The sequence below is a fragment of the Takifugu rubripes genome, chromosome 5, assembly GCF_901000725.2.
Source record: "Takifugu rubripes chromosome 5, fTakRub1.2, whole genome shotgun sequence".
Lineage (NCBI taxonomy): Eukaryota > Metazoa > Chordata > Actinopteri > Tetraodontiformes > Tetraodontidae > Takifugu > Takifugu rubripes.
The window spans coordinates 10,982,191-11,008,930 of record NC_042289.1 but is presented as its reverse complement, the minus strand read 5'-3'; the positions used below and the strand labels follow the sequence as shown (position 1 = coordinate 11,008,930).

The 26,740-nt window shown below is 44.2% G+C and overlaps 1 protein-coding gene and 1 long non-coding RNA gene across 3 annotated transcripts in view; one reads left to right on the top strand and one right to left on the bottom strand.

Moving 5' to 3' along the window:
* Positions 1–4,915: 4,915 nt before the first annotated feature.
* LOC115250007 (uncharacterized) lies at positions 4,916–22,884 on the top strand. Its single transcript, XR_003888586.1, has 3 exons — positions 4,916–5,051; positions 21,682–21,815; positions 22,631–22,884. It is a non-coding gene; the product is annotated as an uncharacterized lncRNA (long non-coding RNA).
* elfn1a (extracellular leucine-rich repeat and fibronectin type III domain containing 1a) overlaps positions 6,265–26,740 on the bottom strand; it is a 39,244-nt gene continuing 18,768 nt past the window's right edge. For both annotated transcript variants that reach the window (XM_029836833.1, XM_029836834.1), the window contains exons 2-3: positions 23,340–23,430; positions 6,265–11,220 (exon numbers count right to left, since the gene is read on the bottom strand). In XM_029836833.1, coding sequence (XP_029692693.1) covers positions 8,509–10,881 — 2,373 coding nt within the window. In that variant the 5' untranslated portion in view covers positions 10,882–11,220; positions 23,340–23,430 and the 3' untranslated portion in view covers positions 6,265–8,508. The remainder of the gene's footprint in view (positions 11,221–23,339; positions 23,431–26,740) is intronic.

Below are 26,740 nucleotides of genomic sequence, written 5' to 3'. Positions count from 1 at the left end.
GCTTTGTGGAACTGAAGCCAAATCAAGATCAATCAGTCCTCTCAGGCCCAGCATGCCGCTAGCGCTGCTCTGCCCCTCTTTGGGACGCTTGTTTTCCTGCTTTAACCTGACGTTTGAGCCGCTGCTCTATCTGCAGCAGATTGACCTGAGTTGCATCAGTCAGTCGGTCAGTGGGATTAACCTGGATTTGATCTGACATAAAGGTCTTATTCAAGGAAAATGCAATAAAAACAGCATCTCCGCCTTCACTGTGGTAAAACGGTTACTTTAAAAGTGGACTACAACCAATCTGTCTGTGGAATCAGTGGAAAACAGCAAATGAAGAAATGCTCTCCGGGCACTCGCCTGTCCCAGCATGCCTTTGGTGAGGGGGGAGGCGGGAGTCACCTGTCTGATGAGACTCTACAACACACATTAGAGCGCTTCTCCTGCCTCGTATGAAACGTACGAAAACACAAGGAAAAACAAACGGCGTGACACGCGTAGCCGTGGCTGAACTGAAGTTCTTCTGGTGGACAGAATCCAGATCGTCCACCCAAACTCGTTGGGGAGCTCCGATTAGGACTCTAACTGGTTAAATATTTCATGCACAGGAGCAATAATGTGCTGCGTGAACCAAAAGAACCCCCCCCCCCCCCCCACAAAACAAAGCTTAATTTGACATCACAGTGCATGCTAACAGACCAATCCCCGGTCTGGTGCATCTCATTCCCTATTCAGCTCTGGTGTGGGTATTAGGCTGAAGAGATTCTGTCCAAATTTATTGTCTTCACTCGTTAGAATTCAAAGCCAGCCTCGGTTGTGCTGGGAAACGTTTGCTTTTGTCCCGTAATAAATGAGATAGCTACTGAAGATAACATGCAAACCAATTAGCCTCCTGTCTAACGGTTCCTTGGACCAGAGGAGGTGATAGTTCAACGGCCCTGCTCATGGCTCCTTATTAGCAGGAAAACACAGGAAGGCTGAGGCTCATCAAAATCATATTACTTTCTGCAATTTCTTCTGTTGTCGTTTGAATGCTTTTGCATTATTAGCTACATCTCCAATGTCGTGTCCTTGCCCGCCGTGCACTTTATGCCTGATGTGGAGTCCTTGATGGAGGCACTTTTGAATATTTACTTATGTTGTAGGTAAGAAAGAAGGTTTATTTTTCCCCTTCCTGGGGTCACTTTTCCATGCTTTAAAGCCATTTTCCCAAATGCGGCGCTCTCGTATCTGTCTGTAAACAACGGTCTGACGTGGGATTAAACCCGTCCCAGATCTCTGAGCCCTCTGTTGAGCGCGATGCGATGAAGACCCTGACTTCCATTTGATCACCGAATCACTGAAAATGTGAATTTCAATCCCAAACAACTGAGCATCTTATCAGATACGAGCTGTAAGTCGTCTTTTGAGTTCCGTGCAGATGTTCTATTCATGTTCATAAAGCTCCTTCCCTTCCTGGTGTCACCGTATTTGGTGCCGTCACACTGAGACTGAGGCTGTGAGTCAGGAAGAGAGCAAGATAAACAGGTCGCAGAGATTATGCTGGAATAGAAACCGTCGAGCTTCTTCCTTTTTAAAATGTGAAATACAAGAAAATAATGAAATAATGAAAAGTGTAACCTTTTCACCAAATTCATTGGACACCTTGTTTCTTTCTTTTAGCTTTTCGAGCTATTTAAATGACTGAATCCTGAGGCTAATTTAGATCTCTGGAGTCAGATATTGCAGCATGTTAGAGGTGATGGTGATGGTGGTGATGGGGAGGAAAAATCCCAGACTGAGACGGTTAACAACAGCGTTCAGCTAATTGTGTTTACCAACACAGAAGGTGGCATTGAGCCTAACGTTGACGGTGGGTCTGCATCAAGTGTCTATCACTGACATGAAATATTGGGGGGGGGGGGGGGGGGGTTATGCATCTCCTGAAGTGTGTCCTCATGAGGGCAATCAGTGGCAGCTTCTGGAGACTCTGTGATTGGTGGACAGATTACAGGGCTATCGTATGCATTAGAGCCTCTCCAAAGAAATAACAAGTGGCCCGGCAATCACAAACGCATCGGCCATGAAAGGGGGGAAGTAAAAAGAAAAAAAGGGCCCCCTGATTGCAGCATTTACAGAGATCACGCTGGCAACAATGTGGAATTCTCAGCCCGCACAAAAAGAAAGTTAAAGAATCAAATTGGATGGCATCAAAACATGTAAGAAGCTGGCTTTGTTTCATCATAAATGATTTATTACTGGCTAGAAAAGGATTTTATAGTCAAACTTTAAATAAAGGCCTGTCTCTATCACTAATATCGATACACAGCAGATGCTGGAGCTTTTCAGCATTTGTTTCTTCACACACGTTTCTCCTAGTAAAGTACACGCGAGCAAAGAAGGAATCAAATGAATCTTATCAGGAGTGTGTGCATATAGCCAAAAAAAACAAGCCCAGCTTTTGGCTTTAATTCCTGCTCGCACAGGCTGTTGGATAAGCTCAGCGCCGCTTCGCCTCCAAGTTCCCACTTGGCCCGTAGAGGTTTGGATGAATGTGTTCAGTCACAACAAATATGATCGCATATGCACGTTGATTTACTTTGTCAGCATTTATCACCACACCTTCAGGTGGACGCTCCCCTGCTCAGGCTTTACAGCCCGATGCTTCAGCGCGAGCGTGTATTTTTTAATTACAACCACGACACATCGCAACGACAGATTGGAAGGACATAAAGGAAATGTAGAACACGCCTCCCCCACGGCGATGTTGAAGCGACACGTTCTTGATGTTCCAGTAAATTAGTAAATAGTCCCACCTCTTAATGAATGAATATAGCTGGTGGGCGTGGCCACTGGCGCGGAGGGGCGTGGTCAGCAGCCTGGCAGTAATAGCAGCCGATGTATGTTTTTTTAATGTCGGCATGCTTGACTATGCTTCATGTATGGATCCTCTGTTCTGCAGGTCTGGCCTTTACACAGGAACATCATAAAGTATTTAAACACTAGTCCACCACAAGCTGTGGGCGTAGACAAAGCTGGAAATGAGCGGTAAGCACCTTTATTCATGCGGCGGATGGGCACATAATTGAAGTCTATAAAGCTTTCATCTTCTTCCAGAATCCAACCATTGATTTTTTTTTTGTTGTTGTTGTGTGTAACTCAGCCGTCTCTCATTTGTAGTCCACTATGATCAGAGGAGTCTTTGTTTTTGAGGATGGGGGGGGAGTGAAGGGAACCAAAGATGTAGGGTAGAAAGAAGAAGGCTCATTATCTCTGGGAACAAAAGTTCTGGGAACAAAAGTCACATGACCTCTGTGGGCAAACGTCTTTTATTTTCTAGTGTGAGGAGACTCTTTGATTTGCTTTGGCTTTCATATCATAATGAGCCTTTCGGTCTCCCCGCTCCAACATGGAGTGTACTCAGCACTTCTTCTTCTACTCCTCCTTGTCAGAGCTGTTGACAGGTGGTCTCTGTGACCTGCCTGCTCGCGCTGTTCATTTGAAGGATTATTCATTCGCTTGTTCTGCTCGACGATCTCTGCCGCTTCTGCGCCCGCTATTAATGAGCCAGCCCGGGCTCTGCTCGGCTCTTTGGAATCATCCATCCACATAAATCTCCTGTAACACGAGTGAAGAGTTTCAACCAATCGGCTGCAGGGTGCTGCCAGATCACAGGCTTCAGCACCTACTGGCAAATCCATGAAATATTGAGCCGGAATACGTTTCTTTCAGAACAACCCGGAATAATGGGTGTGAAAGTTGGTGCTAATTTGAAAGATTAACACTAATTTTTCCTATTTAATGCTGGAATTTCCCTCATCGGCATCATTGGCCATCACTCCTACTGGATTCTGACGGTTCTACTCAACCACGCTGCAAATGATCATCAGAGCGGCTCCGTCTGTCAATAATTCTAAATTCCTTTTGTGTAATCTCAGTGCAGATCAGAGTTTAGAGTCCATAGTAGCGACTCTGCTCTTCACGGCCGATCACCCACATCCAATTAGAAGTGGACTTGGACAGGAGCTCTGGACCCTCTGATGGTTCCTCTCAAACACTCGCTGACAGCTGATTAATGCGCTCTGTAAAGTCTTTCCTGACTTTTAACTGCAGTTTAATTTTTCAGGTCGTCTTTTCATCATTCATCTGGTCTTGTTGGCTGTTCAGAGAAGAAAACCCCAAACGACATAAACCGGCTTAGTTGTTTTTTTTGGGGGGAGTTACTCGCTATAGGGAGCTAGCTTGTAAAATATTTGTTTGGGCATTGGTGAAAACCCCTGTGCACGGTCCACTGTAATCTAGAATTCAGTCTGCTGAGCTCGAAATTATTTACTCGACATGAATAATAGCAGACATTATAAACATTGAGCAGTGTGAACTCCCAGAAGCTGCTTTTTGTGTCTTTTATAAATGAACCCTGCAAATAAGCTCCAAACCAATGGTCAGTGGTCAGCGTGGGTGCTGAACGAGGCCTTGCTCTGTCATTTACTGATTCATGAGTCAGGATCTTCCCTAAAACCTGGGAAGTCTCAGTGGGAAACTGTCCAGTCTAGCAGACATGCAGCAGCCTCACATCACCTTCTTTTCACTCGTTCACAAATGCCCTCAAAAGAAAGAGAAATTGTTATAAATGTGCATGTGGTTGGAGTTTTGACCATGATAAACTTGCGTCTAAATGCAAAGAAATCATGATGACGCTAAACAAAAAGCTTGTTTTCTTGATGGATGAAACCTGGAAGAGGAGCTGCCAGCTATTGCCTTCTTCGAAGGGTTTTCCGAGAGACAAAAGTCAGGATATGGAGTGCATGATGAATAAATTTACATACTCAACGTTTAGAATGGCAGGCGGCTAAAAGACTGCAGGGAGGGATCTTTCACACAACCTGTCTTTTTTCATCATCTTTAAAACGATCAATCTGTTTTCACAGAACAGCTCTTTCCTTCTCCAACATATCAAAGGCGAATTTTCTTTTCTTGTTTTTCTTTGAACAAAATATTTAATCATCTACAAATTAAAACCCCTTTTCAGCCTTGGATGTCGGGCCAGGAGTGTGTGCGGCATCGGTAGATGAAGCGAGGGACTGAAGGTGAGTCTGGGCGTATTTTCTGCTGTATTTTTGAACCATTGTTGTTCACTGATGTGAATAATAACAACAAATCATAGTCGGCGGCTTCGGCTCCAGGCAGGGAAAATTTCAATGCAGCAAAGGCTCCAGCATAAACGCAGTATTGATGGCGACACTGAGTCAAACACAGGAAAGCAATATAGTAATTGCTTTGTGAAGTTCATTACATTTTAGGAAAATAAATAAAGCTAACAGGCTGCACCGAGTCTAATGATTGTTATTTTATACTTGGAGGATTCCAGGGGTTTGTTTGAAATGTGCAACACAAAGTCCGATCGATTATGTAAAATTAACAGACTCTTCGACTTTTGAATCAGACCGAGGGCAGCGCATGTTCCAGGAATTTTGATCGGTAGACCTTAAACACCTCACCTCATCGCGCTTTAAATGCAGTCTGCACAGGTCCTCTGGTTTGTTTACCCGCTTCCATTAATCAGCGCGCCCTGTGTCTGCTCACTGCCCATATGATGCCTCCAGAAAGCAGAAAAAGTGAAGGGGAGACCCACAGAATCGTCAATAGTTTCATTTGGATTCTGAGACTTATTCAGAGTTGGGAGGAAAAACAGACATTTGAACATTGTTCACGTGAACTAAAGGTCTCCTGTGGAGGTCATGTCAAATCTGGGAGATGTTAATATGTGGAAATCACCAAACAGACGGTGTCCTACTTCAAATTTGCAGAATCTCTTCATCATGTCACGAGCATTTCTTTCAGTATTCGCTGAAAAGAACGAGCAAACTAACAACTGACTAGTTCACAGAGGTTTGTGTGGGACGTAACAAGATGTTTACTGCGAATAAACAACAGCCAGAGAAAGATGCTGAACTGTAGGTGCACCCTTAACTTTATTTCACAGTACTTTGTCTGAAAGCAGATAACATATTATTAAGAAATAAATTAGTTGAAATAAAAAAACACACATTTTTGTGCTCTTGTTTGTTTTGCACTTTGAACAACTGTTGATCCTTCTAAAGGTTTCATCAACACATTAAACTCTTATTAGTCACAGAAGTGCTACAATATGCAGTATAAAACCATCTCGCTAAACAGCTAAATGAACTAGAATCATGATAGCTCTCAGAAGAAATGCTTATTTCTTATATATATATATATATATATATATATATATATATATATATATATATATATATATATATATATATATATAAGAACCGCAATTGGAACAGTATCAACAGTGAAATCAAAGAAAAAGGAAATTTACAGTTGTACACAGAGATCCCAAAATCTTAAGGCGGTTGAAATATTAAGTCAGATAACCAAGTGCTTACATAACACGTCAGGCTCATGAATGCTTCATTTCACATTAATGAATCATTACAGTGTCATGACACACTTACAGGAAATGGATGCTGTTTTTTGACACAGAAATATTAAAAATGGGCTAATCGGTGCCTGCAGTTATACCTAAATATCAATTTTGTGGGAAGAAAGAAAGAAAGAAAGAAAGAAAGAAAGAAAGAAAGAAAGAAAGAAAGAAAGAAAGAAAGAAAGAAACATTCCCTCAGGTCCTCACCTCAACACACACCACTTTGCATGTGCGTCTACCATCTTTCTTGTTTTTTTATTCAGAGATACTAAAATAGTCATTATTAATTTGCTCTCAAGGGGTTCATGTTTTTGGAGTTTGTGAAAAATTCCATCAACCAAAAATGATGTTTTTGAAAAAAAAAACCAAAACAATATCCCTGTTCCCTGTGTTACTGAGAAAAAAAAATCATAAAATATTGAAGTTCCCAAAAGTAGACCACCAGTCATCCGGAGATATCAGGTTGATACTTCTGTGAGACTACCCGCAAAACCAAAACTGGAAGGAATTTTAGTCGTATAGAAGGTGCAAAAAAGGCCAAATTTAGTAAAACATGTTTTCAAATCACTTTTACGTAGCCATCAACAATCACAATATAACACATCGGTGTCGTAAATACTTAAAACAGGTTGAAACGCACATTTATTGCTTATTCATCAATTTGTAATGAATCACCATAAGCCCGTCAAAGAAGTTATATAAAAAAATTTTAGGAAAGAAAAGTGTAATTACCGAAGAAAAAAACCCAAAACTCCAAAACAACCGAAAGGTCCTGATACAAATTCACAGCCATTAAGTCTGAGGATTCAGTTTCACATTCTCAAATTTTACTCTAGCGTGTTGATATCATCTGGTAGCTAATTTCCATAAATATAGATATAAAAATGCAACAGCGTAGCAAATAAAAACCAACGGAAACCTCTCAGGAAGCAACGGGAATTCCCACCTGGGTTACACACTACACGCCTGCACTGATCAGGTCACGTGATGCAGTATAATACACACCAAGGAATACTGAAGCAACTGAAAAGAAAACAGTCATCAATAGCATGAAATAAACCTTTTTCTTTACATAAAAGCTGCCATAGACAGACCAGAACAGGTATCTGTTACATTCATCCATCGGGCTCCTCTCTAGGGAAGAACAACTGTCTCCGTCGCCACAACACATCTTAACCCGAATGTGAATATTTCTGCCACTCAAAACAAAAACACAAGAAAAGAAAACACGGAAAGTCACTGCGACATGTTCGTACAGTTTCCAGACAACGCAGAAATATTGTAAACATTTCAGTATTTTCTACTTTGGTACTAAAGTTACAAATGAGAGTCGATGAAACTGATGCCAGAAACCTAAAATACAGCAGCCTTCCTGCAATGAGTCCAGGGAATACTGCATTGAGTGATCAAGGAGCGGGATATCAAAACTGAATCCCTCTGTGTTTTCGTAAATGCATTTAAACGTTTTGAAAAAGAGAAAAGGAGCAAACATCCGGCGGCTGAGGAGCTCAGCCAGGTTGAAAGTGGCGCCGGCCTTGTCCCTCGGCAACAGGTCGTACTGGATAAACAGCATGCTGTTTAAGAAAACCTGATTCATCCACTAACACTTTTCAATTGACACAGCAGACGTCGCAAATATAGAAACTCATATCTGTACATAGAGTTGTTGAATCAAATATATTCAGGAGGGGAAGAAAACAAAATGAATCCGCTTCGGAGGAAGGGTTCAGGTAGATCCTCAAACATTTTTCAGTAGACATAACTTCATAGTAGTAGTTTCATAGTACACAACAGCAAATCCACTGTTACAGGACTTGGCCATGCGATACCCAAAAACCTATAATCCGGTGTAACATATATATTGTTAATTTGCAGTATATTTTCTCGTCAACACTCAAAGTTTTCCGGATGAATGTTTCACAGAATATGATGAATTGAATGTATATCTATCCCATCACAGTCAAAACAGGAGATGCACATGAGTAGCTGATTAGCCTATAGTATGGAAGTATCCGTTTCTTCAGCTGTCCGAGGAGGTGTGTCATTTCTGCGAGTGTGTGTGTGGTCCGTTTTAAAAACGCTTAAGGAGGTTATGATTTATGCTGGGCTGAAACACCTTTCCAGTAGTCTAAAATGTCGTGCAGATCCTCGTCCTTCGCAAACTGGACCTTCTTCCGCAGCGCGTGGCCGGCAGCCATGTACTCGTCGTCTTTGTGCCGCTTCCGGTGCAGTTTGAATCGCCCCCAGATGCTCTGTGGCGGTTTGCAGTAGTACTCGGGGCTGGAGGAGTAGCTCAGATTTTGATACTGGGAAGGCAGTTGGGAGTACGCTAAGTCTCTGGAACGGGAATGGGTGAGAGGCTCTAACAAGGATGACTTGTGGCCATCAGGTCCTTCAAGCTCCTCAATCTGAGCGTCGGGATACGAGTGTCGATGGTCGCTGTACTGGCGGATCTTGTCCGCCTCAGCCCTCAGGATGGCTGCAGTGGGCGTTACAGTGACGATGGTCTCTCCCGTCGGGGAGGTTTTCTCGATGTACTTGGATTCAGAGCGGTAAGGCCTGGGGCTTCGCATTGGACCTCCTGTGGCAGTGCTGGGCCTCTTTGGCGAGATGTCAGACGAGCGATGCCTCTGCAGAGAGTGGTGGTAGCTGTCCTGATATGCGGGGGACAGAAGGCCAGGTTTACCTTGTGGGTGCTCTGATATCAGCACCAGCTGAGGCTCTGCAGTGGACACCGCTCCAGATTTCATGCCCTGAAAAGAGGTGGATTCAGACTTCAGCGCATCTATGCAGTTGTTAATAATCTGATTTACTTTATCCACCTCTTTTGCTATGGTGGAAATCTCGGCCACCGACCCCTGGCTATTCCCCGCCATTCCCATTTCACACTCCCTGCGGTCGTGGTGGTCCATGCTCCGCACCTCCATGTAGTTCCCTTTCATCATTTTAGGGGTGTCACCTATCTCTTGAAATTTGTACTGCTCCATCTCGGCAGCAGGTGGTAGGTATGGCATGCGTGCCATGCTGTCCCCAGCCAACAACTGCTTCTGTGACATGCGAGAAATATTCCCCCCTTCAAGTTCCTGTCCATATTTCAGCTCCATTATGTTCTTCTTTAAGCTACCTGACTTTTTGTGCTTTTCATCTTGTTGCCGCTTTCTTCGCAAACAATAGTAGACAACTCCGAGGAAGATGACCATGCTGAAGAGGCAGCCTAAAATGGTCATGATGTAGTGGGTAGCAGTTGCATTGTTTACGCTTCTTTCCTTCCCATTCCGGGTGCCAGTGGTGATTGTCAGACAAGTGTGATTATGGCGAAGGGAGTTGCGTATGGAAGCCACACAGTACGTGTAGTTAGTGTGGGGATTGAGATTTTTCAGCTCAATGTCATCCTTTATTTTGTTCAGGTTTTGAATGTCCGTGAAAAAGCTGTTGTTGTACAGAACCAGGATGTACATCTTCTTGAAGGGATACGGAATCTGAACTGTAATAGTAGCGCCTGTATTTGTAACCTGTTTCAGCTTCAAGACAGGGTTTACCTCCACATCGTTATATGTTGTACTGATGATGATCTCCTCCGGCTCTGTCCCCGAGGGACAATCCTCCAGACCGCACAGTGTTGAGTCTGGCGGGGGCGTGATGGACTCAGTGGGGATTGGCGTGTACGGTGTGACGTAGTCATCAGTACACACGGTGGTGAGCATATAAAGAGCATTTTTGTATGTTGGGTTGTTTGGATTCTGGCTGAGTAAACTATAACCAGAGACACCAGATGGGGAGTCGCACACCATCCGCTCGTTTGTTCTGTTGGGGAAGACCGACAGCCATTTGACAAATCCAAGTAGCTCGCAGGAGCAGTTAAAAGGATTGGTGTACAGCTCGCAGGTGGTCAGTTTGGCCAAACTGGTGAATGTGGACCCATCTAACTGCTGGATTCGGTTCATGGAGAGGTCAATGTTCTCAATGTTGGGGCATTCCCAAAAGGCATTAGGTGTCACAGTCTCAATCAAATTTGCCTGGAGGTAGAGGTACTGCAGCTTTCCCAAACCCCTGAGGATGCCTTCGGTCAAGTTTCTCAACTTGTTGAAGCCCATTTGAAGGACTTGTAGGTTAAACTGAGCAGAAAAGGCCCCGTCCTCGATGTAGGAGATTTCATTCTTCGTCAGGTTTAGGTAGGTTAAGTTGGCAAAGCGGCTAAGGGCAGAATAGTGAATACTTTTGATTTTGTTTTCATTCAGACGAAGGTCCACAATGGTGCTGTTGATATGCTGAGGGATGGCCTCGTAAGGTGGTTGGTTTTGGCTACAGATTGCAAGCCATACAAAGCCCTTTTCACCCTCGATTAACCAGCAGTCTGCACTCACTCTGCCAATCTGAGTCAAATAAACAATGGCTACAGACCAAAACAAGGCACTCATCACCGTGCCTGTGCTGCAGGCCATCGGTGCTTCTCTGAGAGTCATGTGCAGGGCCAAAAGGAGAAAAAGACAAAGGAAGGACTGGATTCTTCAGCTTCCTGTTGGAAAGTCAGCTGGATGTTTCAGGCTCAGAAGCAGAAGCCTTTTACTTCATTATCATGATCATGGACGGATGGTATTGTCCACATGTACCAATTAGAAAATAAAGGTTCTTCCTTTAACGTTCATTTGGGTTCAACAGGCTTCAGGTGATTCTTAAGAGAGTTCACCACTTTGGGCTGACTTGTGCTTTTCTTCTTAAAGGTTACCATCATTAAAGATTCTCATCTTATTGTGTCTGCCAGTGTCTTCCGCTCTGCTGCTCTCGGGCCGTTAAAGAATAATCTGCAATATAAACACAAGAACACACCTTTGACATTAATTACATTTAATCAGGACGGGAAATCATTGCATGCTGTTATAGATGATGTAAAGTCCAATCCTAATGGCAACTGCATGCCCCCCTTTAATTATATGCGTGCAGTTTAGAAGGTGTTTGCAGTCCATGTAGCAGGGTGCAATTTATGGAAACTGTTGACCAATTACCACTTGACAGGCTGGGAAAAGCAAGGTCCCTGTTTTCACACTGTTAACCTGAGAACTGTCAGAGGCAGCTGAGAAAGGCCAGTGTTAAGAAGCAGCGTTAAATCAATTATCCAACACCACACGATTTTCCTTTTCATGCATAAATTAAACATCGTTGGAGGCTTGGGAATAGAGGAAACTTGCGCGTTGAGTGCGGATGCTGGATCTTCCCAAATTAAATTAGGGCGGTGAAGCAAGCTGGTTGTGTAAAAATGGGAGTAGGTAAAAAAAAATCTTGGAAATCTTTTTACATTTTTCTTTTTTTCCTGCTATAACTCTGGTTTTATGGTTATATTTGCTCTTGCTTCTTAGCACTCTCACGCTCTTCCGACACAAGTTGACACAAAACACAGGGGTTAATTTTATATTCAAGAGGTGTCCTAATCCTCCGATGCTGCTGGCGCCTCAGGCCCTCACCCCCTGCGTTCTTGGCACACAGTGGGATCCACATATCAGGTGCTTGCACGTACCTTCCATAATTCATGCCGTGTGTTTGATTCAACATGCACTAAGCAAAGCTACCTGCTGCAGTAGGAACATAATACTTTTTTTTGTTCTTGTTTTGGATCAGCCTCTGTGTCAGCTTTTTTTGATTTTAGTCAGAAAAAAGACGTGTTATTTCATAGTAATTGTCATCAAATCCCATACAAATATGATTACATTTAGAAGGAACTCTTAATTGAAAACCAACCACTGCCAAAACCACATTTAAGAAGAAAAATTACTTGATGTTAAAATTCCAAATGCTAACCTTTTGAGTATCTTGATATATATATGAGTCACCCAAATATGACTATAAGATTAATTTTCAGATTTAAAAAGCTCCATGAAAATGTTAGTTATGTTCTGCACGTTTCTCAGCTCTTTCAATTCCCGAATTAGCGCCCCTAGTGGCCACATTTGTTTTGAACCATGTGCAGGTGCAATGTAATCTGCATCAACTGCTCCTTCAATATGCTGATGACCTGGCAGCTGCATAACCAATACTTAAAGCCTGAATTCAGACAACCTTCAAGGAGTGGCCTACAGTTTGAAAACAGCCCTAAGCAACACTGTCTGGATAAACTTAAACAGATAACCATAAAAATGAGCAAAACAAAGTACTGCATCTAAAATGAGCTGGGCAACGTTGACACTTTAACGTCCCATTTGCTTAAGAGTTAATGAGCTGATGTGTTTTTCAAAAGTTAAATATGGATTTAAAGTGAAGGAATTTTACACGTTACAGTGGGTGGGTTTAATGCGCAACCTCCGTTAGAACTACATAACAAATGACTTATTATTACAGCCTTGATTATAGTTATTAATTATTTTTTCAGGAGTCAGACAGGATGAAAAAAAACATCCTGTTGGCTCCAGTCCAGGTATGCAGTCGTATTTGATATGCAAGAACAGTTCTTTATTCCACACACAGCAAATGTGTTTGTAGGTTTGCTTCAACAAATCTGAACATCCTGTTTTTCTGTCAAAAATCTGGGGAAATGTTTCTACTATACACCCTATATCTATCACAATGTCCTGAAAATTGGTGTTTTTCTTCTTAACGCTCTCCACTTGTTCCAGACACAAGGAAAAAAAGTGCTGTCTTTTATGGGAGAGTCGCATGAGGTGAGAAAGCACTTTCGCCTGCTTGAGAGAAAATGGTTTTACTCAACGGGGATAATCACTGCTCAAATAACTAGAATAAATGTGGCAGGTGCATGCCAGAAGGGATATTCTTCAAATGGAAGCCCCACCTGCCACCAGGGCAGTAAAGGCTCTCCATGCTTTTGTGAAATTTTGAATTACGTATCACGTCTTATAAAAATGGTTTATCTGCAAATGAATCCTCTTAAAAGGCATCACATCACTTCTAAAGACTGACTACTGGGCTTTTCAAAACAGATCCCCATTGGAAAACAGTTCAAAATAACCCAAAAATACTTAGCTTTGGTGCACCCGCATCATCAGCAACATCAGGCAGCAATATTAACAACTTATTTTGAAGGGAAAAGTTGAATTTTTTGCAGATTCTCCCAGAAATGATGCAATTGTCCATCGTCTAATAAAGGCATCGGTCTGCTGCTGCAGTGTGAAGCAGTAAATGTTCAGGTGGAGGCAGCAACAGAATGCCAAAGGCTGCCATTACGGGCCCATCTTTCATGAAAAGAGCAACGCAACGAAACATCGGGGAAAACTCGCTGAAAGGAAGAAGCTACCGAGTCAAATGTTCCGTGAAATAAATATGGAAAACACAGCTCTGTGAAATATCTGACAAGGCTTTGGATCTCTCAGGGGGAAAAAAAATGTTTTTTTGTTATTATTCCCCAGTCTCTGACCTTTACCTCAGATATTGCCTGGCAGAGCCGGGGCTCATTTGACCCCAACTCCACAGTGTGACGCTGGAGCTGATCCTTTAGTGGCTAAATGCAGCTTTAACTTAATGCTGGGGCGTCTCTTGATTTTCAGAATGCAGCGGCTATATTGAGTTTCATTAGTGACTCCGGTGAGCTGATTTGCTGTCACATCACAGGAAACTCTGCATAAATTACAGGCGGCCTCGTTGCCGTTCTGCCGGTAAACTCAGATACAGCCTCATTCCAACTTTGATAAGTGACACATTCTTCAAAAACACAATGCACATTTTGCATTCAAGCGCAGCGTTAGGTGTCCCGAAATAATCTCACGCCAACAAAAACAGAGCCCGCGGTGCTTAGTTGTCCTGGAATAAACAAAGCAATCGTCTACATGAAAAATGATTTTACTGTCTGCTGTTTGTATGCGAACCACATCGCACCGAACATGCGGATCTTAAGAGGGAGCCGTAGGCGGAAGTGTGTTTCCTCATGGACGCTTGTGCGTGTTTCCTCATGAGCGCTTTGGTCTATTTGCCACCCCAGACCCACTTTCCATAATGACAGCAATCTGTGTGGTCCAGTGCTAGCCCTGAGTGCAGCAGGCCAGAACACCCAAGGCATCAGAGCCGAGTATATTCCCCTATCAGGCTCACGCAGCCATTCCACACTCTCTTTCCCATTTAGGTTTTATGCACTGGGTAATGAAGGCTTCTTTCTTTCCTGTTCTGTGGATAACCTATTGAAACCCTGCTGTTGAAGAATGAGTCAAAAACAGTCTGTACATTTCTCTTCCACTTGCTCGAGGGCCTCTTCATAATCGTACTGATGCTCAGTGGATGCTTGGTTCGGTTTTCCTCAGAAACCCGCCAGCAAACAAAGCTGGAAAATGACTTTCTTTTGAGGCCACTTTCAATGTGAGGATCCATTTGAGTCTCTTTTTGAATCAACATTCATTTTTAAAAAAAAAAAGAAGCTTGTTTTCATATGATAGTTTGATTGGTAGAGGGGCCGTTTCCATAGCTTGACTGGTAATAAACCACAGCACAGCGAGGACATGTGGTTTCCTCACAGGACAACCTCCAAACTACCGCCGTCGTCGTGTGGTTTGCTTTGAGTCGCTTTGTGTGTTGGTGTCTGGCGCAAGTTTCCAAACAAGATGCAGAAGTGGCTCTGGAGGGCTGTTCTGGCCCCCTCGAGAGCCTTCCGTGCTTCGAGGCAGACGCCACAATGCCGCGCAGAGGTTAGAAAGTTTCTCAAAGAATCTCCCTCCATACAAACAATCACACGCTGTATAGGAACCAAAGTCATCCTCTCTATTCCTGGCTATCGCTGCCTCTCAGGCCCTCGTTGACACAGTGTCAGTGTGCATACTAAAACGGTATTTTCCTGCTCTATCTCTAAGTGTCTACAAAAGCAGAATGTCAAAGCATCTCTTTTTGTTCTTTCTGCCTGTGCTTCCTATCTTGTGCTTTGTAACATCGAAGGTGCCTCAATCTCTGAAGACTCTCCTCATCCATACCAACGACTGGCCTTTATTTGAGGCCATTGAAAATGCATGCACTTCCTGCTGGGAAGAAAGGGGGGAAAAGCAAAGATGGGAAAGCAGATGTGGCAAATCAATTGAGTTGAAATGGAACTACCTCTCCGTGGGGAAAGCAAACAGTGTGCTTATTGAGTCGCTGAATTGCTTTAGACGAGAGAGGGGAGAGGAGGACACATGTGCTTTAAATCAGGGATATTCAACTCATACATTAATTACTTGGGGAATGCGGCCAGTAAGGAATCGACAGTTCTGTTTTGCTGAAAGCTCTGCGGCAGTTTTTACAAACTTGGCGATATACTTGCTGGATTCGTTGCATCATTCGCATACAGCAGATGGGTTTTTATTTTGCACAACCTAATGTCTCTTATAAGTGGGGAGTATTGTGTTCCACCTCCGTGTACTGAATTCATTTGTTTTCTGGGCAAAGTCTATTATTCTCATTTGACAATCGAACTTGCTTGCTCAGATAAATTGGGGCCCGAGGAAGATTACAGCATCCTCCTGCAGCTGAAATAAAGTGATAACATACTACAGTTACAGCACTCATTGTATCATGTGAATATTAATTAATACACAGCGCGTATGTACGATTTTGAACCATCTGAAAATTACCTTCAAATAACAATAACCTGATCATCTTGATATCAGTTAGCACTGGTGCCTGCTAATTAGCTGTGAATTAGCAGCGGAATGATGAAGTGTTGCTAAAGTGTGAGATGATGCCAATTAGTTCTGATGATCCATTAGTGTTGAAACCAAATGACAGATTCGTTTTAGGTAATTAGGGCACCGGGGGCAAAGGTTGGGAGAGATGCGCACAAACAGCCAAATTAGAGGCTGTTTTGCTGGCCTATTGGAAAGTTACTGTACACGAAGCACACTGGCTACTTGTTATTCTCCTCATGGGTCAGGCTTGGTAAAACTTTAAATGACTCACTGCCCTGCCACCTCTTGTAGATTCCCAATATCTTACTCTATTGTTCTACCATATATCAAGTGTCCTTCGGTAGACTCGACCAAGTACGCTTCCAGCTTAAGATGACTGCAAAACAACAACAACGTAAAAAAAAAAATCTCATTACAAAAGCTGTAGTTTAGTTGACAGAGAATCACACAGCACCGATGAAAACAGGTGATCCCCTGCAGGACAATTAAAGCAGCCCTGAAACAAAAACGTTCCTCCCCCTCCTCCTCAACTTTCCATACTGGGTTCTGCAGCGGCCCTCTGTCCCAAAACCAGAAGGGCTCAGCTCTGCGTGATGCATACTAACCAGAGAAGTGGACTACAGAGAGCATTTATCAAGTGGACAGGAGAAAAGTGGAGTTTAATTTAATCCTCTACATTCGGGGGGTTAAGACATCATTTGGCATAACACCTGAAGGTGTAAATGCAATTTTCCAGGCCATCGACTGACCATCATCACGCCACATTGTATTAGCCTCCCCGCTGAAATATCTCACAGCAGCATCTCTTCAGGCATAAACTTGCAGCTACTCGACGGCGTCTAAGAGGAAGTTTATAAAGATTCGCAATTACGGTGATCTGCGAGCACGGCTGAGAAAATAGAAATACAATAGAAATAGAAATAGAAAATTGACGAGTTTATGCTGACAAATGGTCTCAGCCTTGGTCAGGTACCTTCTGCTAGCTGAGCCAAGGGTACTTCATCAACTGACCTTCACGTAGTGACTCCAGCTAATTTGCTTATGACAGGTGAGCCTGCTTCTCCCTTCTGATGGACACGCCGGGCCACCTTTGGCCTTCCCTCCCCAGTGTTGATACTGGGACTAATCCTGTCAACAGCCACATGACATAGGACGAGTGCATTATCACTTTGAGATTAGAGGGCGGTGAAACAAGATTAACTCTCTTGTCCGTCTCCTGAAGAGGCAGGTTGGTTTTCCAGGTAGTTATACAATTTCTTGTTAAGGCCTCGACCAACCTGGAGACTGTGGCCTCGTTCCCCCGGGAGAACATGTGAAATATGCACGTTTTAATGAACCCACGACAAACATTGAAGATTTCTGCCCTGTGGAATGTCAATGCAAGGCAACTAGGCAGGGAGGGAGAGGGAGTTCAGATGTTGATGGCAGACAGCAGCCGAGCGGAGAGGTGAGGGAGTGAGCAGCGAATGTTAATCTGGATGGCTTTTTGTTGGAGATACAGCAGGCTGTTGATGTGGAATGGAGGACGTAACTATAAAATGAATTGGATGCCTGAAGAAGTGAGGCTCTGGCTCGCTCGTGACTTTTTTTGTTTATTTGTTTGCCGCAGACAGAAATAGAAAGCACGAAGAAAATGACCTGAGAATAAAGAAGCCCGTCTTTCACCCAACAGGCCTCCGTTTCCACGCCGTTGTGTAATCGCCAATCCTTTTTTTTCAGGATACGTTTCCCCTCCGCCTTCATGCATTTGCATCTTCTCCACTCTCAAATGACAAAATTGTTGCGCCGTTGTGTAAGAACCCCGCGGAACTTTCACTGTCAGGGTGTCGGCAACATCGGCCTTTTGTTTCATAATGCCTTTGAGTTTCTGCTGGAATATAGGCTGCCTTCTGCGTCCTATTTTTAGAGTGGTTAGTCACATATACCGGTACTCAAAATCATGACTCATTTCAAACATTAGAAAAATACTTGTTTTGACTCTTTATCCGCGGCAACTCAACAGCTTGTTTGGTTGGAGGAACTTAGAGCCAATACAGATTACACACATAATCAGGTTATCAGAACTCTATGGTGGCATTCGCTGTTACTCCAAAAGATTTATTGACTCCCCCCATTTAACCAGGAGGCCAGTAACATGAGAGGAAGTAGTAACCACGGATTTTATCGTCACGTGAAGGGGCACGTGGGCGTGTGGCTGGAGTGAAAGGAGTATCCTCACCATAATCACCTCGCGTGCCGTCCCGAACCTTTGTCTTTTTCACCGATCCCAAAAGAAGCATTGAGGAAAGGAAATCAATGGACAAAAGCAAAGAAAGGATCTATGAAGGAATGACAGGAAGCATAGGGGTGGTAAATGGAAGCAATAATGCAGTGACGGCGGACAAATCAAACTGTCTCTGGCTTGAAAGGAAAGTTATTGTGTCTGACAGGAGACATGCTCAGGATGCAGCGGGCAACTGGGGTTTGACTATGGCAGGAGCAGAAGGTCTACAGGTGCAAGACAGAAACCCGGGAGAGTCTGACTGGAAGGAGACCTGAACATGAGGTGACAGGGAGACCGCAGGGAGGACCTCCATCCCAGCCAGGCTGCAGGATGCAACACATAGCGTGCTTTAAACTGCAGTGGACATCAGGGCAGACAAAGGAACATAAAGACTTTGAAAATGTCCACATTTCCATTTTTATTGATGTCCATTCCAGTCTAACACACACGGGAGAGAACTTTGCTAATCTTTAACAAAAAAGAGAAAAACAAGGCAAATAGAAATAGTTCCGTTTACAAATGGCTTGTTTTTGTGCTCATTACGGAAGAGATGCTGTACAACAACGTCGTACATACGCCGCTGAGCACTTGTAGAAAATAGAGCAATAAATCAATAAATGTCATCTGAGTCATAACCCCCTAATTAGATGAGGCGGGGGTGATTTTCAAACAAGGTGGAAAGGTCAAACGACAACATTTGTTACAGAGCGAACACACGCGATCCGGTTAGTAATTGCACATGAAAACAAATAGATCCTTATGTCAAGTCTCATCGAGAGGAACACACAATCACCCACAAACGCGCACCATAAACCGAAAAAAACGGAATTTTTGGCAAATCCGCCATTGTGCTGTTGGAAAATAGCAACGTAAAAGGAAGATAACGCTCTTAACTCTCACACAGAAGGCTTTCATTCATAAAAGTTGCGTGTTGTTGTCGATTTAATAATTTAATTGAATTATCTATCTTGTCGTTTCACAGTGGAGACAGCCTCTGTCGGTGATGTGGATAAATGCAGACACTCTTATTGACTAATGCGCTCAGCTTGATCCGTGATTTATTACATCTTCCAGTACGTTAGTAGAATAAATGAAGGCTTTGTTGTCAGGGCTGTGGCACCATCCTGACACGTTCCCGCCCAAGTTGGACAGCCAGAAACAAATCGAGGATCCATCTCGGATGCAATTTCCAGCTTTGGTGCTGGGTTTTTTTTTGGAGGGAGAGAGGCACCAAAGAAGTAACAAAAATGTGAAGAGACAAAAAAAATGGACCACTTTTCACAAGAGTAAACATAAAGGCGGATGGCTTAAAACCCCCAGGGTCTTTAAATGTGAGCAGCCTGTGGTTTTTAATCCACCTCTGTAGACGTTAAACCAAAGCCTCAATTATCTCCACTTTCCTCACACAAGAACACACGTGAATCCTTATTATCCGTTTTAAACAAGCTTCTCCATTAGCCTCAGCCATTCATTGTTTTATTGCACCCGTGCGATTGTAATGTCAACCGCAGCCTCCGTCTCCTGTTGTCGGACTGGCTGAGTGGCAGGTAATAAGAGGGAAGAATTGAGGTGTCACACTTTCTGAAATATGTCCTGATGGGATAGAAAGATGCTGAGCACTTTATCGGCCGCGTTGAGGCGAAATCATTAAGGAGTCTCTAATGAATGGCTGACAGCTCTCAGTCAGGAATGTATAACTGCGGTTTGGCTGTCGTTCATTTACTCCATGAGTTCCGTACTTATTGGGAAGTCGTATGGTGAGATGTTCAGCTTTTCACCTTTCCTAAAAAATTTTGGGTCAATTCAGAGACGATGAGGGAGACCAACAAGATAAAAGACTGAAGAGATTTGGCAGCTGAAAGCCTCATTATGGGTTAGTGATGAAGAGAAAATGTGCGTTATGAGGAAAATCACTTGTTTAGGGGCGTATCTGGGATGACACCTGTGTGATTTCCACATTTAGAAACAGTCCCATCATTGTGAGGTTTTCACCAGGGTCCAGGGGCTGAAAGAGCAGGAATACAGACTTGAGCTCCAGAAATGTGTTTCCTTCATAGGCTGGCAGGGCTCAAAGATGGGGTGGGATGTTTCAGGCATGTCCACCTGGGAGGGGACCCCTGGACAGACCTAAATTATAGCTCTCAGCTGGTCCAGGAACACTGGGCTTCACCTGGGAAGGTCAGGTGGAAGGGGCTGGGTGGGGAAGCGTCTGGACCCCCCTGCTGAGGAGGCTACCGCCACGACCCAAACCCAGCCAAGCAGTTGGATGATGACGACAACAACGGCTCGATCTTACCAAATACCTCATTAAAGTACTCTCTAAAATACACTTGAAATGAGTGTTAATTAGTACTGCAGATACCGGCACATTTACATACTCAAAGATGTTGAGTTAAGATTCATTATATAGATTTATATAGAAATCTATATATATGATAGCAGAGTTCTCAGCGAGTCAGTGGAGTGAGGTTCAGCAGGTTTGGACCAATAAAAGGTTGGAACAGGCTCAATTTTGGGGAAATGCGGCATCGCCAAACCACTGAGGAGTTAAGCACGTCTTCGGTTCTGGAAACTGTGTATTTAAAACATATCTTTTTTAAATATACCCATATCAGGCTGCTTATGCAGCAAGCATCGTGACCAAAATAAGCGCTCGACACCCTGGCTGTCGAGCTTCGTCTTCTCTCTGCATTGCACCAATAAGGTGGCAAAATATTCATAACCATTTGCATCATTACTGAAGTGCATTGATCATTTGGACAGCAGCACACATTGCAGCCAACATGCAGCCTGCAGCCAGCGTGAGGGTCTCACTGCCAATGTGGCACTGATACCTTCAGTAATCTGCGAGGAAGGGCTAAATTCCTGTGATGAGGAGGGAGGCCAGTAATTGTTAACCATATGGATGGTTTACTATCACTTTATGTGACCAATTGAAGGCTCTCTTGGGATCAATGCCTCTCACAGGCTAATCCACGAGGCTCTTTACGGTAATCCATTCAAATAACTCTCCTCTAGTGCCATCAATTAGGAAACTGGCATACAGAGCCGCAGCCAAGGCTAAAGCTAACGCTAAAAGGCAGGACTGGCTGTCAGGAGCCAAAGGATGAAGAAGTGAGTGAATAATTTACTGCCCTGTTTTGTAGATCTGATCATTTTTATTTTTGCGTTGTGGGACAGAAGCTCAGGTCGGCTCAGCCGTTACCTCGGGGCTTGTTTTGCAAGTTGCTGCCCAGCGCCGCCTCCTCGTGCGCCCAGCAGTGCATCATCACCAACGGCAGGCTATAAGATTCTCTGTGACTGTCACAGCCCTTTGACCATCTCTCTGTTTCTTTTTCTCTTCCAGCCATGTCTTTGAACATCTAACTTAATTTTCTTTTTGTTCCCCCCTTTTTCCCCCCACCTCTTTGCAGTGGGACCCCTCTGTGATGCCACTACTAACGGCGCCCCGCTCTCGTCATACCCTCTGACAGCCGGACCTGAAACTTTACCGAGCTTAATTCTCTTTGATGGCGTTTTTGTGAGAGAAACTTGCCCCGCGATGGAGGTAGCCTTGTGAGCTCGCCGCGACTTTCCCTTCATACAAATCACAGAGAAGCCTGTGAAATGATTTATCTCCACTGGGAAGCTACGGGAAACATGGGTTCCCTTAAAGAATATTGCTCTGGACAGTCTCTTTAAAAATAAAGTAATTAAACTGGGATTTTTCTGGTCCCCTTTCAGCTCTGGACTCACTGGCTTGTCACTTTAGCCTCACTAGCAGAAGCACTTCAATTTTAATGACAGCGCCGAAACCTGAGCTGCACCATCCTTTCATAAGATGCCAAAATCTGATTTAGAATAACAATGAATGGGATAACCGTACAATGGTTTGCCGTGCTGGTTGTGCAGCGCGGTGCTGTAATATCGACATTATGTTTCTGGACACCAGGAAAACCTTGGCGGCGTTTAAAAGGCAGCATGAATGAAAGTAAAAGCCCGATCCAGCACATGTGTCCAACGGAGATTTGAGGCTTGGAGTCCATCCAGACATATATACACACACGCCTGGCAGGAAATAATCCCTCAGATCACATGCACTATTTGTTTCTTAATAAAAAATACTCAGAGAGCCGAAACAGACGAATCATTATGCAGGAAAAACAAAGGCCCAAAGCAAATTACGATCGCACACCGAAAGCTACGGGAACCGCAGTTTGCTTTCTGTAGCGTTGATCTTGAAGCGCAGGTTTGATGCCGCTCTTGTTAAGTGTTCCTCACGTGGGACTCATCATGAGCCACTGATGCGTGCTCTTAAACAAGTTTTCTGCAGGATGATGGTCTTTATCTGCACCCCTGTGTCTCCCCCGCTCTCCTTTTCAGCTTTGCATCTTCTTCTTCTGGTCGGGGGACGCTCGCTCCTGCTCCAACCAAATGGCTCCACGGCTGAGGCGCGTTAGGAGGAAACGTTCTTACTCAAACCAAATTGAATTTCAGATTTCCTTTTCAACCCCTCGCGATCGGACGAGGTTGACGGCGACGACGAGGAATCTTTGTCAACTTTAAAGCACCTGTCTGAAGCGCCCCCCCCCCCCCCGTGGCAACAAGAACTTTAAGTGCACGTATTCTACAGCAATCATGCCATCAGTCACAAAGGTGGACGACATGGAATCATGATCCAGCCATCAGGTGAAAAGCAAGGAAGAGAAAAGTGTTATTTTCAGCTCTGCTGCCGCGGTCCTGTGTTTGACGGAGCCTTCGAGCGTCCCCCATCTGTCCTGTTTTCCATGACAGAGCAGCTGAGCAGCAAGTCTAGTCTCTTTGTACCAACGCAAAAGTATTATTACTACAATAAACATTGATTTATGGCAAGTAAATGTATGAAAAGGCAGCAGGAAGCCTGCCAGTGTCGTGTATACCCTCCATGCAGTTGACATGTCCTTTGAGTGTCTTCTCTTTGGCTCTGTACCTGTCTTGTATATTGACTAGAAGATTAGCAATGGATTCTCTCTGATCCTCTTAAGGGGCTTTTGCTCATGCAGACCTACAGTTGACTCAGTTGCATGCAGCTGCACTAAATAGCTCCACTTACTGCTGTAATCTAGGTTGCAGCTCTCGGTGGGAGAGACCATGCCTGGTGTCCTTCAGGTGAGCAGATCCTCAGTGATTTCCCATCTTGACCTCTGCGGAGAAGAAAAGGATACTATCGATTATCCATTCGTCCGTTTTTCGGTAAAATCCGAAGAGGATAATGAGGTTGATATCTGCTATTTGCAGAGTTTGTAATGAATAGCAGAATATTCAGAGGAAAACCTTCTTTTGCTAATCCATGCTCCAAAATGAATTCATGGCCATCCCCCCCACCCCTCCTCGAATGGGACCCACTTCATTAACCTTATCTAAGTAGCGGGAGGTAATGAAATTCCCTGTTTCTGGTCGTGCAAAAGTTAGTTTTCCTAATTAATCAAACACCACCCCCGTTATTGTAACGACTCCCTGAAAATGAGAGGAGAATGAGCTGCGCACACCAGCAGCAGAAACCTGCGCGCTCACGCTTTCATGCATTTTTATTAAAAGCCAACATAAAGGGGAGGCTAGACTTTGAAATAAATTGAAATTGGTGTTTTGGAGGTTTTTTTTATTTATGTTCCCTACAAGAATTTCCATCCTAATCTTTTTTCCCATTCTTCATCCCTGCTTTTGTGATTGTTTACTGTGTCTCTTTATCAGTGCAGTGATGCACGGAGGCAATTTCCCTACCTACATACATATTAATATCCACACAAGACAAGCTCCAGATTAGGGAGCAATCGCTATTCATATTGCTCCGCATGCTTTAATGAAACAATTAAGTGTGTTCTCATCCCTTGTGATTCAGAATGTATGACATGCGGTATCAGATGGAACACAGGCAGAACTCAATCCCCAGCAATCAGTAATAGAATCGGCAAAATGGCTGATTTTCTGTAAATGAGAGGACAATAGATAAGGCGATCCAATTAGCTGCTGAAGCCACATTCTGCCGTATGGGCTGACCAATGTTGCCTTTCGCCGAAAGATTACCAAAACAAAGCAAATCAAAAATCAAAAATGAGGGAACCGAGAGTAAAGGGGAGATTTCAGTGATATTCTTTTAATTACTTGTCATAATGAGTCCATTTAGCTCGTCAATGACCCATTTTATGGCATTGATCAGCCATAAGAAGCTCGCTGTCCTTGGCAGAGTCAGTCCTGCAGCTGGTCCCTGCACACACACACACACACACACACCCACACACACACACCCACACACCCACACACACACACACACACACACACACACACACACACACACACACACACACACACACGTCCCTGCATTTCCATCTTTGTGGGCACTTTCATAGACATAACACATTACCCAGATAACTATCCTAACCCTAACTACCCAAACCTTAACCTAAACCCTTTAACCTCACATCCCTCAAATTGGTGGGACAAGCCAAAGTGACCCCACTTTGCTAAAATGTCCCCACTTTGCCAGTAGAATGTAAACTTAAATACGCACACTAGCGGCTAATGTGTTCAGCACTGTTGTGTTGGATCATTAAGTTTAGCATGTTACACTGGCTGCCCACCTTTAATTCACCCCACAGTAGCTTTGCTGGTAACTCCAGTTTAGTGTTATAAGCATTCCCAGTAGGGCCTAAATCTGAATATGGATCGAGAAGAGCATGTTAGAAGAAACACACCCGGGAAGCCCTCAAAATTCGGCAGCGCGTCACACACTCGAGATGCTAATTATATGGGGGGAAACGGGAGGATATTCTAATGTGTGTATCAAAGGACTCTGCGAGTATTATGCTGCTCTTTCTGATGGAGTAATTGATAGAGTCCGTTCTCTTATGTTTCACGAGCTCATCACCGGCGTGTCCTCTCGTGGAATTGGGAGGTGCTGAGGGTGAATATCAACGAGCAGCAAATTCCATCTCTGGATGATATTGTCGGTGATATATGGAGAAGTGACGGAGCCTCCATCGCTCACGGCCTCGGCTCGCTGCCATCTCGCAGCCTTTGTATTGCTTTTCACAAGAGATGACGTTTGTGGGGGAGGGGGGGTCACGGTGCAGGGGTGGGGAGCTGAGGAGAATCACACCTCGTCTGGATCATATCAAAAGGCGCTGGAACTTCTCCAACATCTCCAGGATGCCGACTCAGAGCCGATCGGAGTGGATCCGACCGACTGATCCGCTGCTGTGCACATGAATACGAAGCCCAAAATAGCTTTCAGTGGTCCATTTCAGGGTGACATCTTCTTTCCCGTGCCATCGTCCGTCAGGGGGGCTCGGTTTTGCTGCCGTCAGTAAGATGACCCAGAAAGCAGAATTCAGAAATTGCATGGAAATTTCTGCAGACGAACCGTCTCGTGCTGACAGGAATAATCAGGCGCAGAACTTGAGTCGCTTATTTGTGTTAACCCTCAGCATTTGGCTTTCACAGGACGACAGGAACTGTTACATCCATCTGCTGACACGCTCGTCTGGAGCTGCCAATCAAAGAGCCCCTCGCTCCGCGGCAGCCGGGTTGGAGGAGTGCTTGTGGAAACAGAAGTAATCACGCCGTCGTGCTGCACGGACGCCGCCGCCGAACGCAGGCTCCTCTACGTGGCCGGAGGAGAGAGCGTGGAGCGGGAGTGTGAGCTGACCAACTCCATGAATTGTGATGAATGGCGTTGAAGGAGCCAGGTCAGAAAGGTGGTATCAGCGACATGATTGGCTGAGAGTTACATCAGAGCTGGAAGGAGGCGGAGGGACATTTTCCCATCATACATGCAGCCTGTTGAACCCCCAAACAGCACGCCCTCGCACACAAACAAGCCTGTGTACACGCGCGCGGCAAACTTTGAAATTGCCTTTCTAAAAATAGACGCGCCGCAATACTTACTGTACCCTCAACTGCGGCAAACGCCGTCGAGACTTAAACTAAATAAATAAAAGGCATCTCAAGACCGAGAGGTTTCCATGATGGTGGCGAGCCGGCTTCCAGGGAGCTGCGCCTTCGCTCATTCAATATTAAAGGAGCATAGCATGCTTTCTAGAGCACGTGTAATGGTGCTGTAATGACTCCACGGAAAAATAGAATAAAAAAAGTTTTCTACAAAGGGTGTGTGAGCGCGCGTGTTGATTTGGGAGAAATAAAGGAACTGCATTAATGCTTTGGCAAAACTCCCGGTATTATTATTTTCATAACAAATAGTCATTAACATAAAGCTCTGCGCTGAAGGGCTTGTTTGCAGCAGCATTCTCACTCTGCCATCCCCCCCAAAAAAAAGACGCCAGCACAAAAGTTGGCGATTACATTGTCTCCCCCTTTTATGCAGAAATCAAATTAGAGTAACTTTCCCCCCTCATGCCCCCAATCGTGTCCCCTTTGGATGACCAGAGCAGCCCAAAGTGGATTTCTTATCTAGCGTACAACTGAATTCAGCTTTAAATATTTATTAACTCTTTTTGT